General features: G+C 32.5%; 1 protein-coding gene across 2 annotated transcripts; it reads left to right on the top strand.

Moving 5' to 3' along the window:
- The first annotated feature begins 1,693 nt into the window (after positions 1-1,693).
- Positions 1,694-7,832, top strand: LOC109805996 (1-aminocyclopropane-1-carboxylate oxidase homolog 1). 2 transcript variants are annotated; one of them, XM_020368318.3, is made up of 4 exons: positions 1,931-2,118; positions 2,190-2,276; positions 2,882-3,203; positions 7,410-7,832. In XM_020368318.3, exons 1-4 carry the CDS (start codon positions 2,084-2,086, stop codon positions 7,668-7,670), a joined length of 705 nt encoding a protein of 234 aa, XP_020223907.1. In that variant the 5' UTR covers positions 1,931-2,083; the 3' UTR covers positions 7,671-7,832. The 2 variants fall into 2 exon arrangements, with proteins under 2 accessions (XP_020223906.1, XP_020223907.1); XM_020368317.3 differs by having other exon boundaries at positions 1,694-2,276.
- The last annotated feature ends 11,347 nt before the right edge of the window (positions 7,833-19,179 follow it).

Here is a 19,179-nt window from a genome sequence, read left to right as displayed (position 1 = left end):
TCCCTTTTTTTTAAATCTTTTAGGAAGGTTGGCCTACAGGGTGGGTTAAGGCAGCCAACCCGCTTTTGTTTGGAAACTTGGCCTAGCCCAAACCATTTTTGGCGGACCAACAATAACCAAACCTAGCTAAATAGGTTGGACTGACCCATTTTACTTTCCCTACTCACTCTTCACAATAAAAAAAAAACTTAAATAAGTTTTTAGTCCTTTAAATTTAGGATAAATTTGTTTTTGATCCTTTAAATTTAAAATTGTTATTTTTAGTTCTTGTAATTTTTGAAAATATTGTTTTAATCCCTCAATTGACCAATAACATATATGAAATTGAAAAGTTGAAATAGTTATGCAATATCAATTGATTTAATGTGATGTTTTCACTAATAGGATACTAATATGTAGATATTTTATGCATAAATATTCTATACATTCCATGATAAAATTTGAGTATAAGGACTAAAACACATTTTTTTTTTTAAAATCATAAGGACTAAAAGCAACAGTTTTAAATTTGAGGGACTAAAATCAAAGTTACCTTAAATTTATAGAACTAAAAACATATTGAAGCCTAAAAAGAATAATAAATTCATTCCAATTTTTCTTCTTCTTTTTATATAATTATCTTATATGACTACCTATTTTAAAATTTGAATATTTTTTCTACAATCATCTTCACTTAAAAGATCTCAAAAGAAAATACATAAGGACACAAAATTAGAGATGTCAAAGTGAGTTAATCTAGCTCACACGTGTTGACCGATCATGGGTTGGTGATTTAAACGAGTCAACACAACTTGGTTCACTTTCATCACGAATTGATGAGTTAGATGAGTTGACTAACTAAATTTGTTTAAATAAAAAATAATTAAAAAAGTAATTACATGTTCTTATTTTTATTAATAAAGAGCTTAACTCAAATGTAAATACATAAAAATATCAATCAAAATTTTAAATAATAACTACATAAAACACATACATATATATATATATATATATATATATATATATATATATATATTAAGTGTGGTGAGTTAATAAAGTCAATCTAACTGACTTAGGCTTGAATCTATTTGGCTCACAGGTTAAGTGAGTTAGATTAAAATTTAGTCAAAATAGGTATACTTTTTTTTTTTCCTAATTAGGCCTAGCCTAAACCTGTAGTAAATTAGGTTGACTTATCAGGTTGGACCCGTTTTGACACCTTTACATAAAATATCTCCTTTTCACTATTAGTTATAATAAAGATATATAAACCTTTTTGGTATATACAATTTTGCATCTAATTTTAATCATAATTACTCTATAAGTTATTATTCTATTCATTTCATAATGAGTGTCATGTGTAAAAGAAAATAAGTTTTAAAATAAGTGTCATGTAAATTTTTCAATGTACTATTAACTACCTGTTTTCTATATATATCCCTCATAATAGAAATTAAGTTGTTATAGGCTTAAAAAGAAAATTAACCATAAAGTTAATTTTCTAAAATTATAATTATATTTTTCTATTTATTAATTTATTTTATCTATATAAAAAAAACTTAATTAGAAGTGGGACAAGACTTATGATGGAAAGGAGGAGTATTCTTGTATTCTTTTTTTCTTTTATGTAAATTTAACAATACAAACTACCCATCATTTTCAATTACTTGTCCACACCTTTAATTTTATCTATTAAAAAAAGTGAGAGACGAGTGCCTTTTTCCCTGGTTTATTCTACAACTGTTATTCTCTCTCACAATGGAGGTCAAAAACACAAACCAGTCAGAGGAAAGCATGGATTCCACTTATGACAGGAAAGCTGAGGTGAAAGGCTTTGATGAATCAAAAGGTGGTGTGAAGGGTCTTGTAGAGTCTGGAGTCACAAAGATTCCACGCATGTTCCATTCTGGCAAGTTGGATTCCACTGAAACCTCAGCCACTGATTCCAAATTGAGTGTCCCCATCATAGACCTCAAAGAGATACACTGTAATCCACCTCTTCATGCACAAGCAATTGCCAAAATTCGAAGTGCATGCCATGAGTGGGGATTTTTCCAGGTCATTAATCATGGAATTCCAATCACTGTCTTGGATGAGATGATTGATGGTATTCGGAGATTTCATGAACAAGAGCCTGAGGTAAGAAAAGAGTTCTATACAAGGGATTTTAAGAAAAAAGTTTTGTATTATTCAAACATGACCTTGTACAGTGACCAACCTGTTAATTGGAGAGATACGTTTGGTTTTGCTGTTGCTCCTGATCCACCCAAACCTGAAGAAATACCATCTGTATGCAGGTAAAGAGTTTTGTTTAATTTGATAAACCATCGGTTTAAAGATTTTTTACTTTGTTAACTAATTACAAAAAGTAATTAATCAATACAAGAGTAAACAATTTTCAATTATATATCAAATTATAATTAGTTACTTACCAACGTAGATCAATTAATGAAGAATTATTTCAGATTAATCAAAAGTCTTTGAATTCAAATATAAATATGTAGTCTTGTTAAATAATTTGAACAGAATTGTCTCTGATAAAAAATATATCAATTTATAAAGATATTTACAAACATGTAGATCAATTAATAGAGTTATTTCAATTTAATAAGTCTTTGAATTCAAGTATGAACATGTAATGATGTTAAATACTCTATGTCAGAATTTTACTGTTTATAATGATCTTAATTGAACTTGTACAGAGTTATCTCTGGTGAAGAGATTACATGTGTTTGAATAAAAAATACTACAGATTAATGACCATTCAAAACATTTGTTACATAAATTTAGTCAGTAGTCACCCTTGTTACATAACATGACTTTTAATGAAGATCACAAGTACGGATCCTGTTTCGTTGAATTATTTATCCTTGATGAGTTGAATACGTTTTTGTTTTTGCAGGGATATTGCGATTGAATATTCAAAGCAACTAAGGGAATTGGGTTTTAGAATATTTGAGTTATTGTCAGAGGCTTTAGGACTTGATCCTTGTTACCTTAAAGAATTGAAATGTGGTGAAGGACTCTTTATTGCGGGTCATTACTATCCAGCATGCCCTGAACCTGAATTAACCATGGGTGCTACCAAACACACAGATAGTAACTTCATGACTTTACTTCTACAAGATCAACTTGGGGGTCTTCAAGTTCTTCATCAGAATCAATGGGTCAATGTTCCTCCCCTTCATGGAGCTCTTGTTGTTAACTTAGGAGATCTTCTACAGGTAAATATTATTTCAGAGTTTGCATTTTATAGGTTATGTGTATTAAGTAAGAATTCAGATACAATTGAAAAAGCATAAAATAAAATTTAATAAAAGGTTTTATTATTTGGTTAAGGTTATATAAATTTTGAATAAGCCTAGAAAAGAAAACCCTGCGGCCTGGGAATGGTTAACTAAAATTATTAAACTTGTAAAATATGGTGTTATTAAAAATTGGTGTGTAACAGAAGACTAATTAAGGTTGTTTTAACATGTACAAATAAAGTTATTAGAAACATTGGTGATGTACAAATAAAGCTATTGGAAACATCATGGAGAAAGTGAGTTCGGCATGATTTCTATAGCCTTATAATTAGTAGGATTAAATATATTATTAACTCATAAAATTTTGTCAATTTTACTTTTAATTTTTTGAATAAATTTTATTTTATTTTATTTTTTACAAATTTTTTTCATAAACAAACAATCATGACTCTAAGTACTTATTAACGGAAGGAAAAGTTTCAATTACTAAAAATAAAAATCGACAAAAATATAAAATCAAAACTAGTTAAAAATTATTTAGAGACTAAAAGTGAAAAAAAAGAAATTTAAAACTAAAAACATATTCAACTTTTTATATATATATAAAAAAAAAAGTAATAGAGGAAGTCGAAGAATAATATTCGAGGAAATTTCATGATGAATAGTATATCTACTGAAATTTAGTTTTTGATTGAGTCCATGTGATGTGATCTAACTAGTAACAGTTCTAAAATATGGCATTATATTTTCCTAACTATGAAAAGTGTATCTCAATCAGCCACCCTTTTCTGACTTTGCAGTTTAATAAGATTCCCTTAAATGCTTAGCTTCAACACCATCTATGTTAATCCATTGGAATTTTCCAGTTTAGATAGCTACAACTGATACTTATCAAAGATTTGAATAGAGAAAATAGTGACACACTTTCTATAAAGTTTCTTGCCTTGGACTTCTCTTACTAACAATTTTACTGGATAAAATGAATTTTTTTTAATAACATTAATGTGAAACAATAAAAGGGACAGAAATAGTCGAATCTTCTTTTTCTTTAATTTTTATTTGTATTCTTTGTATATTATCCAATCATACCTTTTAGCATTTCAAAAAGTGTAGAATTCATATATCATATATGCTTTTAATAAAATGACAATAGAGGAAACCTCAAGAACACCAAAAAAGGATTGAGTTCAAGGTTCTCAAATTCTATTGTCATTAGTTCTCAAATGCTTTTAATAACCATATGCTATTGTATACTCATTAGTTCACATTCTATTCCAGCATTTTTCTTTTATCAGTAATAGTAATTTTTTTATCAGGTGCACAGAATATGCGTACTCTTTTTCCTTTTATTTTTATCTGAATAGTCATTTTTTCATCTTCGTAATTCCATTTAGTTACGAATAAATTGCAATGTATTTTCTTATTCAACGACTCTAAGAAGAAATTAATCGTAAGGAATAGAATTGGTTTTTTCTCTTTCATTGTTATACTTGGACAGTTGTATTTTGTTTTAAGAAAATGCAGGCAACATATTTTGTAACTCATTTTGACATTTTAATTCATGTACCAAGAAATTAAACATTTTAGTCCCTCTATGTATTTTTTATTTTAATTTTATCCTTAATGTTAATTTTCTTTTTTATGTTAATACCATGGTAAAAGAAAAAAAAAAGTTTTAACTCTGTTTTGTGACATTAAAAATTTGTAGTGGTTTTACACCATCAGTTATCCTAATGTATTGCACTTTTATATAATGAAGTTAATACACACTTAATAGTAAGAATCAATTAAATTAAAAGAATATATGGAGAGACTAAAACATCATTTTCTAGGTACAGGAATCAAAATGTGAAGATGGTGGACGTATAAATAAGTAATTAAACTCACTCTTAAGCTTAAATACACTTCATATTATTTGGCTATAATTATTTAAAATTACAAAATTGTTTAACTTTGCATTCATAATTTAATAAGTTTTATTGATAATTTTATTTAAATTTTAACCAATATGAAAAATGTGTGTTACAAAAAGCATTGTTAGAAAATAAGTTTAGTGAACTGCAATCACTTGCTAGCTAGAAATGTCACGAATGATGTGATACCCTCTACCCCGCATGCCATAACACAAATAATAAAATTTGAAGAACATAATCTTTCATAATTTAAAATATTAAACATGTTCAGATAGAGAATACCACATCCATGACTTAAACAAATAACATAATTAGCGAAAATTACAAAAAAAAATAAGGCTAAGGTTTGCAAAATAATTTAATAGAAACAAGATCCTAATCTAATCCTATCCACGCCCCGATGTCACCTGTCCTATCAGAGCAAAACCCAACATTGAAGCCTAAGCTTCGTTACCAACATCCTCAGCCTCATGCTAATGATCACCTGTATAACAATTAAAGAAAAATAACACAAAAAAAGGGAGTGAGAAACATCTCACTCTGGCTCACGGTGTAGGAATACACACCGGATAGCTAAACACAAACAAGACATGTATATGTACATAGCATAAATAGATTAACAACAATATCACATTCCACTCATCAAAGGCATAAAAATCACTTTAACATATAACATTAAAATGCACATATAATGGACACGAACTACATATTATCATGCATGTGGCGCCAGTAACACATCACATGGCGTATTGTCGCTAGCAATACACGAGAGTAGTCTAGGAGTACATGCCAGGTCACACCCTTTGCGCACTCTCACTAGAATGACATACTACCAGGGTCTAGTCGGGATAGCTAAGCCGCGCAAAATATATCTCATGCACACAATGGGCGAGACTGAGACTTCCAAACCATGTTATCCCCAAGGACTAATCCCCAAGCTTTTACACAACGAGGCATTCCCTGGCAGTGTATTCCATATCGTACCCTTAAAAATATTTATGCAAATGATGCATGTCAATCAAGACTCTATGCATTCTCATATCACATTAATATGGCTCATTATTCATAACATTTTCATGTCTCATTGTCATATCACATCGTCATGTCTCATTATCATATCATATCGTCATGTCTCATTATCATATCGTCATGTCTTATTATCATATCGTCATGTCTCATTATCATATCACATCGTATCTCATGTCTCATATTCACTTTTCACATTATCTCACAAAGCACTTTAATTCATATCAAAACTTGTCTATTTGCGAAATAAAACACATATTCGTACATCTCATCCAACAAGGAACACAATAGAACAATTAGAAAGCAAAACAGAAAACATTCATATTTTGCCTGTTTCTCAAAGGGTTCTTTCAGAAACCCACAGAGCACTCCAATTCATACAATAAACATTTAAAACATTACAACTTACTCTTACATACATATTAATTACATCAATTAGAACATTCAGGGAGAAACAGAGATGAAACAGATACAATTGGGAAAAACTCCTCATACATGAGCATAAAACAAACATAGGATTGAGGGTCAATCCCACTACCCAACATATATTCTCACATCCAGAGCGAGAGCTTTCTCACTCCTCCCTTACCTAGATAAGCAAAAGACGAAGCTAGAGTGGAATTTGCTTGATCTCCTTCTCTTGGTTCTCCTTGGTCTTTAGAGTGTGTGTCTAGAAGCAGTGTCAAAGTATGTTATTTATAGATTTCAAGAGTGGCCAAAACTGTCTGTTTCGAATCCGGAATGACCCGTTCTAAACTCATTCATCATGTGTAAAATTCACATTTGGAATGGCCCGTTCTGGAGTTGAAATTAATGCACAATAGCCATGTTTGGAACGGTTCGTTCTTAAACCAGAACGACCCATTCCCAACTAGGGTTATAAGTCTTTTTAGTAGTTTGGAACGACCCGTTCCAGTTTTGGGAACGGCCCGTTCTGGGTTATTAAATTACTCTTATTGGGCTTTGAACTTTCGTATAATCTGTGAAAATCGGGATGTTACAAATGAAGCTGATTTTTTTTTCCATCAATCCTTGCTATAATTTAGTGTGACCATATACTTAAACTTAAACATTATAATTTATAAACCATTTTCTTTAATTGCGTTTCTTTTTCCTACATAAACGTCTTTGAGCCCTAAATTTAGTGAAAGCAGCATCAGTTGATTAATTGTTTCTTCATTCGTTAACACAATTTGTGACAAATTGAGAATGGCATTAATCAATTTCTTTCATACTTGTGTAGCTTATCACAAATGACATGTTTGTCAGTGTTAATCACCGGGTCTTATCAAAGAACATAGGTCCAAGAATTTCTCTAGCAGGTTTCTTTGTGAATTCACCTGACCCATTTCAGGATTCATCAAAGGTGTATGGTCCAATTAAGGAACTGCTTTCAGAAGAAAACCCACCAATCTACAAGGACACTTCCATAAAAGATTACTTGGCATATTATATTGCAAAGGGCCTTGATGGCAGCTCTGCCTTGGAACCCTTCAAATTGTGAATCAAACATGGGAATGCACTATTTATTCTCACAGATTTGGCTGTAATTTATCTAAATAAGAAGCCACTTTCTCGTTTAATATCCATGTTAAATTCCTTCATATAAACATCAACTTCTCGAGAGTGAAAATAAATGAATTATCTATGTTAACATTTTCTTAAATGACTTTGTATTGTGTTTTGGTGGTAACAGATTTTTTTTTTTTTTCTTAAGGTAAAACATCATTTGAGTTTTTATGTTACTTGTATTTTATTAATTGAAAGTAAGGCAATTCATAGATATTTCTTGAAAGTTTTAATTGTTTCATTTAAATCTCTAAAAGTAATCACTATTATCATTTTATTCTTTAAATATATGTTAATATTATCTTTTAAGTCACATATTCTTTTAAATTTTGAATTAAAGAAAGTTATGATTTATACTTTTAGAAACTAACGTGTTAGTGAGTTATACTTTTCAAGACCTCATTAGAGATGGTAACAGGGCGGGTCGGATACGAGTTTCATGATACTTGTCCACGTCCCTACGACTCAATCGCATCCTCATTCCTGTACCTGTACCTATCGGGTATATAATTTTCGTCTCATCCCCGTCCCGTTGGGTATCGGGTATACCCGAACTCGTATCCGTACCCGTAAAAAATTATTATTTTTTTGCAAAAAAAAATACACAATATTTTTAAATCATTTTTTTTATTATATTACAATTATAATTAGGTTGTTTCTGTATCTCATATTTTAATTAAGAGACTTCTTAATAATTAAACAACTATAAATGTTTTACATTATAATAAATAATCAAACATAATTAGATATTAAATTTTTTTAACACAATTAAATTGAGGGTAGGTATTGAATTGGGGATGGGGACGAGGACGGGTACGAGGCAGGTAACTATATACTCGTACCCGTACCCATACTTGGTCAAACCGGATATTTCTCGTTAAAGTTGGGATGAGTTTGAGTATTACCTATGGATATAGATTTATTTGTCATCCCTAGACCTGATTAATGTTTTATCTTTATATTTAACTAGTGTTAAGAGTCATTATGATTTTCGAAATCAAAAGGCACATATAATTAAAGATTGAAAAGAGAAGCCAAGGTTGGAATATAATTAAAGATTTCAAGACATGTGAGAAAAGATAATAATCGAAATGATATTTTTTAAAATTCATTAACATGAACATTGTGTAAGGCAATTATATCTTATGTGAGAGGTATGTGACATATAAAGGCACTAATAAATAAATAATTAAATAATTAGGGACTAAATTATAAATGAGCTTAATGGAATGTACTACAAAAGAAAACACTCATTACCGACATAGTTTTATCATGGTAAATATTTGTTTTAAAAATGACATTATGAAACACCCTTACTACCCCAACACATATATTGTAATAATATAGATAAACTAAGGAAATCAAATTTTCAAAATAGGTAAAAGGGTTCACACAAAACCTTTAGAAACATTCTTCAATATTCAAAATATTCTGAAAATGAAACTTGGAAAATAAAACATAAGAGGTTACAAAATGTTTTCAAAATAATAGGCTCAACTCCGTATACAAATACAATTCATGTCCTAGAAATTTTCTGCTCCGATGTCACAATATCAGAGCATACCCATAAATCAACTGTTGACACTCTAGATGCCACTCATAGCTGGATCTTCCTCACCTAAAACATCCACAAATTGTACGGTGAGAAAAGAAAGCATCTATATATAAAGCACATAAGGAAAATGCAACATATCATCTCATTATGACTCTATACTTAATAAAATATTCATAAACATTTCAACAGATCATAACTAGATCAATCATACATCATCATCACGTCATAATTTGCAATCACACCAATCATCACAAATCTTGCACTTCACACTATGCCAAGGTCACGTTACCCATTTAACAATCCAAGGCCGTGCTCACCCTCGATATAACACTGTGCCAAGGTCACGATTCCCCTGTAGCATATCTAGCCCAGGGTCGTGCTCACCCCTGACATGTTATTCAAGGTCACGATACCCACGTAACAATCCAAGACCGTGTTCACCCCTGATATAAAACTGTGTCGAGGTTACGTTACCCCTAACCCAGGGCCGTGCTCACCCCCGACATGTTAACCAAGGTCACGATACCCATGTAACAATCCAAGGTCGTGCTCACCCCTGATATAACACTGTGTCGAGGTCACGTTACCCCTAACCCAGGGCCCTGCTCACCCTTGACATGTTAACCGAGGTCACGATACCCATGTAACAATCCCGGGCCGTGCTCACCCCTAGTCATAGGTGTGAAGAACGACAATCACATCACAATCCACACAATTCTTACAATTAACACTATGTCAAGGCCACGCCACAACTGACATAAGTGATACGTGTTAATTGTCTCACTCATCCTACATCATGCCAGGATCACGCCCTCCCTGTAGCATCACTTACCCAGGGGTCGTGCCATCCCTAGTCATTGATGTGAGGAACCTCAATCATAATCATATTCACATTCATTACATCGATCTCATCTTATAGCTCAAGAACATATCACATACACACCATGGATAAGTCCAACAAAATAAGGGTTTCATACACCTCAAGCAATTCACATATAAATCGTCAATTCTTATCAATTGATATAACAATAATATTCATAAATTAATATAATACTCAACAGAATTACCAATTTAATATAATTTCAACATAAACAGTAAAATCTTCAATTGTTCCAAAACCTAGCTCACAGACACTTTTCTACAATTTCGTTCTCTCTCCCAGATCATCATTCTCACAAATTATTAGTACATTTATAATCCTCAACACATACCGAATCTAATGAGATCATCAATTCCCCAAACATAAATCATCCAAATTTTCACAACCTAATTTACAGGCACTTTTCTATAATTTTGTTCTCTCTCCCAGAGCATCATTTTTACCAATTAATCATATATCCATATTCCTAAATACATACAGAATCAAATAAGACCAATAATCATTCAAACAGAAATAATTATAAAATTACTCATAATCCTAAGGATTCTTCCTCTACCCAATTCCCTCATGTAACTCTACATATAAATAATTCTCTTTTCCCCCGTACCTGGATAAATAGCAGTTGAACTAAACAAGGATCTCTTGGTCTCCTCCTCTAAGTGCCCCTTGGTCTTCAGAGAGAAGAAGAGGGAAAGAAGAGAGAACAGAAGATAATAGAAAGAGAGAATGAGAGATGTGTGAAAAAAACAGGTGAGGGGCGCTATTTATAGGATTTCAGGCTCACCTATCGGAACGGCCCGTTCCAAAAGTGGAACGCCCGTTCTGGACCCTTCAAACCTACGCAAATTTCTCAACTGGAACGGTCCGTTCTAAAACCGGAACGGCCCATTCTCAAACCTAGCAGAACGGCCCGTTCTCCCTCCAGAACGGCCCGTTCTCCAAACCAGAACGGCCCGTTCTCCAATTGGAACAGCTCGTTCTCCCACTTCATTTTCTAAGCATTTTCTTATTTTGGAACGGCCCGTTTCACTTTTGAAACGGCCCGTTCCGGGCAACGAATTGGGCCCTTGGCCCAGCGAAAAATTGGGCTGTTACAATACTCCCCTCCTTTATGAAATTTCGTCCCCGAAATTTTTGCAATGGTAGACTCCTCGCTTCTTACTTTCTAATTCTTATGCAACCTCATTACTTTATTCATGTACAACTCTATCAATTTCACCAAGGAATGTCTAAGGGTAAGACAAGTAAACTTGGCGAGCCTATCCACTAAAACACAATTAGAATCAATCTCTTAAGCGTCTCAGACAAACCTACAATTAAGGTCCATCCACTCATCATCTTACTTCCAAAATGGGACGTCTAAGTGCTACAAAAATTCCTAAAGACTTCTAGCATACTAAACACGAGTATACAATTTCTCTACTCCTCTCTTCACCTTAGGTCACTTCACTTCTGCTGTACCACTCTGATCCTCCTAAGGTCCCGATACATCTCATTAGCTCCTAAATATATGTTAAGAGTACTGTTATGTCCTTTCTCTAAAATCATCTTTCTTAATTCAAGGTTACTACGCACCCAAGTTTGTTCTTGCACCTCAAAACAATGTCGATTTCTACTCAGAAATGGTTATCTATACTTCTACCAATCTTCTCCACTTGGTTCCCTAAGAAAGGATCTGACTCATAGGCTTCTCTAATCTCATCCATTAATTCACTAGTCACTTTCAACATAATCAATTCAATGCTCCTAAGGATAATCTCACACACCAAGCATAAGTCTTTAAATTCTTCAATCAAATCCAACCCTTAAATCATCAAAAATGATACATCATAAGTCATCATAATCAAGACATCTGCCACAATATTGGTTTTACTTTTATGATCATTTCTAAAGATCAAGCACCTAAGCGTAAGTACACTTAGTATTCATATCAGATCCCTAATTTCACCACTCCATCTACACCCAAGTCAAACTCTTATCCATCACCTTATCCTATAGCCTTATATCTTGTCACCAAAATGAATCATCAACTAATTATGCTTCTCCAATTTCCTTCAACAATCCATTTGTTACTCAATTCATACTTAGTCTCACACTAGTAAAGGTAACCTTATAAGCCCAACTTAAGTCTCTAATTTGAGTCAAAAGGATTCATCTCTCTGATCATAAGGGAAGATAAATATAAAGGTTTCCTACACAAAACATCGGTCACCACAATGGCTTTACTCAATTAACAACTAAGTTTGAAATATTAGTCCTCCAGAAACTAAACTCTCTTTTGTCACATAATTAACTCCTTCAGTCAACAGATAATTAAGGCTCTAACGATCAATAAATATCTCAAGCTTAGAATCATATAGGCAATGTCTCTAAGTGTCTCTAAATATTACAACTGCTAACTTAAAATCATAGGTAAGGTAATTCCTCTCATGAATTTTCAATTACCTAGACATATAAGCTACTACCCTTCCTTCTTGCATCCATACTCCAACCAACCCATCTTAGAAGCATCACTATATACCACATAATAGTTACTAAAATATGGTAGTATTAACACTAGTCAATCTAGTCAAAGGTAATAGTAAGCGACCCAGAGAAGTAAGCGACGAAATGCTTTGGGGAGTTTCAAACTACTACTGAATCCACGGGTAGGCAAGAGACAACCTGGTGAACTGAAACATCTTAATAACCAGAGGAAAAGAAAGCAACAACGATTCCCGTAGTAGCGACGATAGAACGAGAGCAGCCTAAATCGTGAACCGCTATCTTAAAATTTATTCAATAAATTTCCTATAAATTATCCTAATAAAACTCCTAACCTCACTAATTAATCCATAAGGTCATCTATCCTCATATCCACATACATGCATATCAAATCATATTAGAATACCTATTCAAACCTTCATATATATCCTTCCCAATCATATATATGAATCTATCACTATTTTACACCATATAGCATGTGCATGAACTTAACTTTACCACATAGCATCATACAACCTTGAACAACCTTACAATCCACATGACAATACCTCAGAATATCATAACAAAATCATTTTTATCCTTGCATTGCCTAGTAACTCAAAAACATCATGATAGCATACATCTCCCATCAATAACTGTCAAGGAAAATGATACCTAGAGAGTTACACTTGTCCAATGATCTCAATCCTATCTCAAAAGAAAGATAAAAGAATAAGCTATAACTCTTATGAAGACATGAGATTCTGAATAGATCCTCTTCTTAGCTAACAATTCAAAAATCACAACAGATATATTTAACGCTTACAAGTAGCCTCTGCTAACTATAACTGGAGTTCTAAACCTTCATTTTACCTGATTCTAGTGCCATTGAAAAGATCACTCCCAAGACTACAACTTTCATGAAGACCACAAAATCTAAATCTATCAATACGGTACTCCTACTGGCATTCCAAAACTATAGCGAAAACATCTCCTACACTAGACAACAATAGTGCACTAACATCCCACAAAATACCTCAACCCTCCCAAACTTACTTCTTTCTACCTTAAACTCATATCCAAGCTTCCAACTACAATCCCTAAACGAAAATAACTCACCTATTCCACGAAAGACTTAGAGCTGAAATAAAATCCTCATGCAACCTAACCCTTAACAAGATTAATATGCAAGCATCAAAACTTAAGGAAATCACCAACACTTTGACCTTTCATCAAGAACACTCAAAGCTCTAATGCTCGACACATAACCTCTTGAATTCAATCACTACAACTATAGCTTTCAGAAATTCCACCAATCGTAAACTCTAAATACCTTCGATAAGTCAATTTCTCACCCACATCCAAGGTTTCACTAGTTCTAGCTGGTTAGCAAGATAACTTGTCTTCTACCACTACTTGCACCTATGCTCGCAACACGAGCGATGCCACCCAACCACTACTTCTTACATAAGCAAGAAGTACCAAAAAAATTAAGCAATCATGAGAATAACAAAGAGCAATCAAAAATAGCATCATCAAGTTATATCATGTCTATCAGACAAATCCTGAGAACACAATGCACACACATAAATAAACAACATAATCAATCATCACATTAGCACATCAATAAGTTCAACATTCAACTCATCACATTATTAATCTACCAAACAAGCATAGTAGACTCATAACTCACGGCCGATTGGATCGACCTGCTCAGATACCACTAAATGTGACACCCTTACTACCCCAACACATATATTGTAATAATATAGATAAACTAAGGAAATCAAATTTTCAAAATAGGTAAAAGGGTTCACATAAAACCTTTAGAAACATTCTTCAATATCCAAAATATTCTGAAAATGAAACTTGGAAAAGAAAACATAAGAGGTTACAAAATGTTTTCAAAATAATAGGCTCAACTCCGTATACAAATACAATTCATGTCCTAGAAATTTTCTGCCCCGATGTCACAATATCAGAGCATACCCATAAATCAACTGTTGACACTCTAGATGCCACTCATAGCTGGATCTTCCTTACCCAAAACATCCACAAATTGTACGGTGAGAAAAGAAACCATCTATATATAAAGCACATAAGGAAAACGCAACATATCGTCACATTATGACTCTATACTTAATAAAATATTCATAAACATTTCAACAGATCATAACTCGATCAATCATACATCATCATCACGTCATAATTCGCAATCACACCAATCATCACAAATCTTGCACTTCACACTATGCCAAGGTCACGTTACCCATTTAACAATCCAAGGCTGTGCTCACCCCCGATATAACACTGTGCCAAGGTCACGATTCCCCTGTAGCATATCTAGCCCAGGGTCGTGCTCACCCCCGACATGTTATTCAAGGTCACGATACCCACATAACAATCCAAGGCCGTGCTCACCCCTGATATAACACTGTGCCGAGGTCACGTTACCCCTAACCCAGGGCCGTGCTCACCCCCGACATGTTAACCAAGGTCACGATACCCATGTAACAATCCAAGGCCGTGCTCACCCCTGATATAACACTGTGCCGAGGTCACGTTACCCCTAACCCAGGGCCGTACTCACCCCCGACATGTTAACCAAGGTCACGATACCCATGTAACAAGCCCGGGCCGTGCTCACCCCTGGTCCTAGGTGTGAAGAACCACAATCACATCACAATCCACACAATTCTTACAATTAACACTATGTCAAGGCCATGCCACAATTGACATAAGTGATACGTGTTAATTGTCTCACTCATCCCACATCATGTCAGGGTCACGCCCTCCCTGTAGCATCACTTACCCAGGGGCCGTGCCATCCCTAGTCATTGATGTGAGGAACCTCAATCATAATCATATTCACATTCTTTACATCTCATCTTATAGCTCAAGAACATATCACAGACACACCACGGATAAGTCCAACAAAATAAGGGTTTCATACACCTCAAGCAATTCACATATAAATCGTCAATTCTTATCAATTGATATAATAAAAATATTCATAAATTAATATAATACTCAACATAATTACCAATTTAATATAATTTCAACATAAACAGTAAAATCTCCAATTGTTCCAAAACCTAGCTCACAAGCACTTTTCTACAATTTCGTTCTCTCTCCCAAATCATCATTCTTACAAATTATTAGCACATTTATAATCCTCAACACATACCAAATCTAATGAGATCATCAATTCCCCAAACAGAAATCATCCAAATTTTCACAACCTAATTTACAGGCACTTTTCTATAATTTCGGTCTCTCTCCCAGAGCATCATTTTTACCAATTAATCATATATCCATATTCCTAAATACATACAGAATCAAATAAAACCAATAATCATTCAAACAAAAATAATTATAAAATTACTCATAATCCTAAGGATTCTTCCTGTACCCAATTCCCTCATGTAACTCTACATATAAATAATTCCCTTTTCCCTCGTACCTGGATAAACAGCAGTTGAACTAAACATGGATCTCTTGGTCTCCTCCTCTAAGTGCCCCTTGGTCTTCAGAGAGAAGAAGAGGGAAAGAAGAGAGAACAGAAGATAATAGAAAGAGAGAATGAGAGATGTGTGAAAAAGACGGGTGAGGGGCGTTATTTATAGGATTTCAGGCTCACCTACCGGAACGGCCCGTTCCAAAAGTGGAACGCCCGTTCTAGACCCTTCAAACCTACGCAAATTTCTCAACTGGAACGGCCCGTTCTAAAACCGGAACAACTCATTCTCAAACCCAGCAGAACGGCCCGTTCTCCCTCCAGAACGGCCCGTTCTCCAAACCAGAACGGCCCGTTCTCCCACTTCATTTTCTAAGAATTTTCTTATTTCGGAACGGTCCGTTTCACTTTTGAAATGGCCCGTTCCAGGCAACGAATTGGGCCCTTGGCCCAGCGAAAAATTGGGCTGTTACACATTATCGACGGATTTTTCTGACGGATATGTATTCGTCTGAATCATAAATGATTCCGACAGATATGTGTTCGTCTGAAACATAAACAATTCTGACGGATATTACCCACAGATTTTTTTCGTCTGAAATTTCATATATTGTTACCCACAACTTTTATTCGTGTGAAAATTATGATGTTTCAAACAGATATTTTCCACGGATTATCTGTCTAAAATGTTGTTCGTAGAAAATCCAAAAAGGTTCATTGGTAACTTGAAAAAAATTAATGATAAAAGATTAACAAATTAAATTATTAAATACTTAACTAATTTTCTCATACTATTTAATTTACCATTCCAACTATTATATATATAAAATTTATAATTAAATGATAGTATAAAATAATAATTTACTATCAATATATTTTAATATTATATAGATAATTTTATTTAAATTGAAAAATATATAATTAGTGAAATGATATTGATGCATGATAGTCTAAAATTAAAAGATAATTTCTTAACATTGATAATAATTTTACCAATTTTGAACTATATTGTTTTTAATAAAACAATATTTTTATTTAATACAATTTTAAAATAATTTTTTAAAAATATTAGTAACAATACCCATGAAATTACCAACGTTATTATCGACGGATATATCCATGGATAATTAATTTTTTATTAATAATTTATTTTAAAAATAATAAAATTAATTCATAAGTAATTATGATAAATAAAAATTAAATTAGATAAAAAAATTAAATATATATAATTCTTCTAGTTACAGAAAAGTCTCTAAAAATGCTATGACACAAGAAAGATATTGTACTTTATATATAGAAGTTAATTATTCTTTGATTAGTTACTAATTCTAGTTTAATATATATTTATACAAATTTTAAATATGGTTTATTGATTTAACTATAATATTTATTTTTATATATAATTTATTATAAATTTTAATTAAATATAATAAAAATATAACTTGTGAAATACACAGACTAAAATATTAGTAGTTTTAATTTACAAAAAAATTATAGTATTATATTATATTGTAATTTGTGAAATATACTGGAATGAGAGGGATCTAAAGATTGTACGAGTATGAAATTATATAGTTGAGGATGGATTTAAAGGAATTAATTTGTACCATTTATACCAATCAGATGCATCTACTCTTTGGTAGCGTATTCCTTAAGAACTTCACAGTTAAGCATGCTTGACATGGAATAATTTAGGGATGGGTGACCTTCTGGGAAGTTTCTAGAAAAATGTGTGAGTAACGACAAGGCACGTTGGAAAGTCTTGTGTTGATTTGTGGGGTTTGTGGGGTCAATCTTTGATCTTAAAAGAGGACGAATATCTCAAAAAAGGGTTACCCATGGAGGGTTCTAATCAGTGAAGAGTTCTGACCAACGAGGAGTTGTGTGAAGTGTTGTGGAGTGGAGCTACTAAAAGGTTAGATATGAGGGATGTTGCACTATATAAGTGTGTTATTTAATATAATTTTGAAATGATTTTTTTTAAAAATATTATCAACAATACCCACGAATTTTATTTGTGAGTAATTCTGTCAGAAAGTTACCTACAGATTATAATCTGTCGAGAAATGTTTCAAACGAGCAATTTACCGACGAATTATTTTCTGTCTGTAATCCATCAGAAATAAAGTGTTACCCATAGATTTTTTGGATTACCCACGAATTTTGGTCATCTGTAAATTCAAAATTTCTTGTAGTGATGGTGTTAGAATATTTGTTATTTGATGGGAATAACGATCTTGAAGGAGTTATAAATGTCTACTAATGTGAAAACAACGTCCACACTCATGAAATAAAGTATTCTCTCCAACCTTAGCCATCATAAAAGATAGATAGAGTAGAAAGAAGAATCAAAAGGGAGTGAAATCTTGATTCACTTTTTTCAAGAAGATCAAAGTGCTTTAAAGATCAAAAGGAATTTCCATTACCGAGAAAGATACACACTATTCTTTATTATTATGTGAGAATCATAAATTTCAAAGATCTTTTTAGTCTTCTATAATTGATAGTATTAGAAAATGATAAAACTTACATGTGGTATCAGAGCATGTGTTGTGAAAATGTATGGTTCTCCATGAATGACATATTTTTCCCCAATTCGTATATGAACCCTAATTTTATAAATAAGGAATTATGATTTAATTTTTCCGCTACATGTTATGTTTGGACCATGAATGAAGTTCTTAATTTTGAACTACCATCAATAAATTAAATTCCACATTATTGAAATCCCGGAGGCATTCACGTAAGAATCCTTTTCTTGAAATTGAGTGCGCGTAAGAATATATATATTAATTCGGATGCGTGAAATCGAAAGTTTATGAAATGTTGGAATTTGTATTTCAAATTGGAAAGAATCATTTTTTCTTTTAATCAAATTTTGGAACTTGTAACTTTGCACTCTATTATCGTGTATTTCAATGTGGAATTCAAATGTTCTCATAAAGTTATTTTAAAAAAATTAATGAATAGTAAATATCTTCACATCTCAATTTCTAAAACATGAAGTTTTATTTCATTTTTAAATTTTTATGAAATTTGTGAAGGTAATTAAGGGTTTATGATTTAATCATTTATTGTTTAAAATTTCT

Source organism: Cajanus cajan, chromosome 4 (genome assembly GCF_000230855.2).
Source record: "Cajanus cajan strain Asha chromosome 4, NIPB_CcT2T_4, whole genome shotgun sequence".
Classification (NCBI taxonomy): domain Eukaryota; kingdom Viridiplantae; phylum Streptophyta; class Magnoliopsida; order Fabales; family Fabaceae; genus Cajanus; species Cajanus cajan.
Note: the sequence above shows the minus strand (reverse complement) of the source record. Positions and strands in the feature narration are given on the sequence as shown.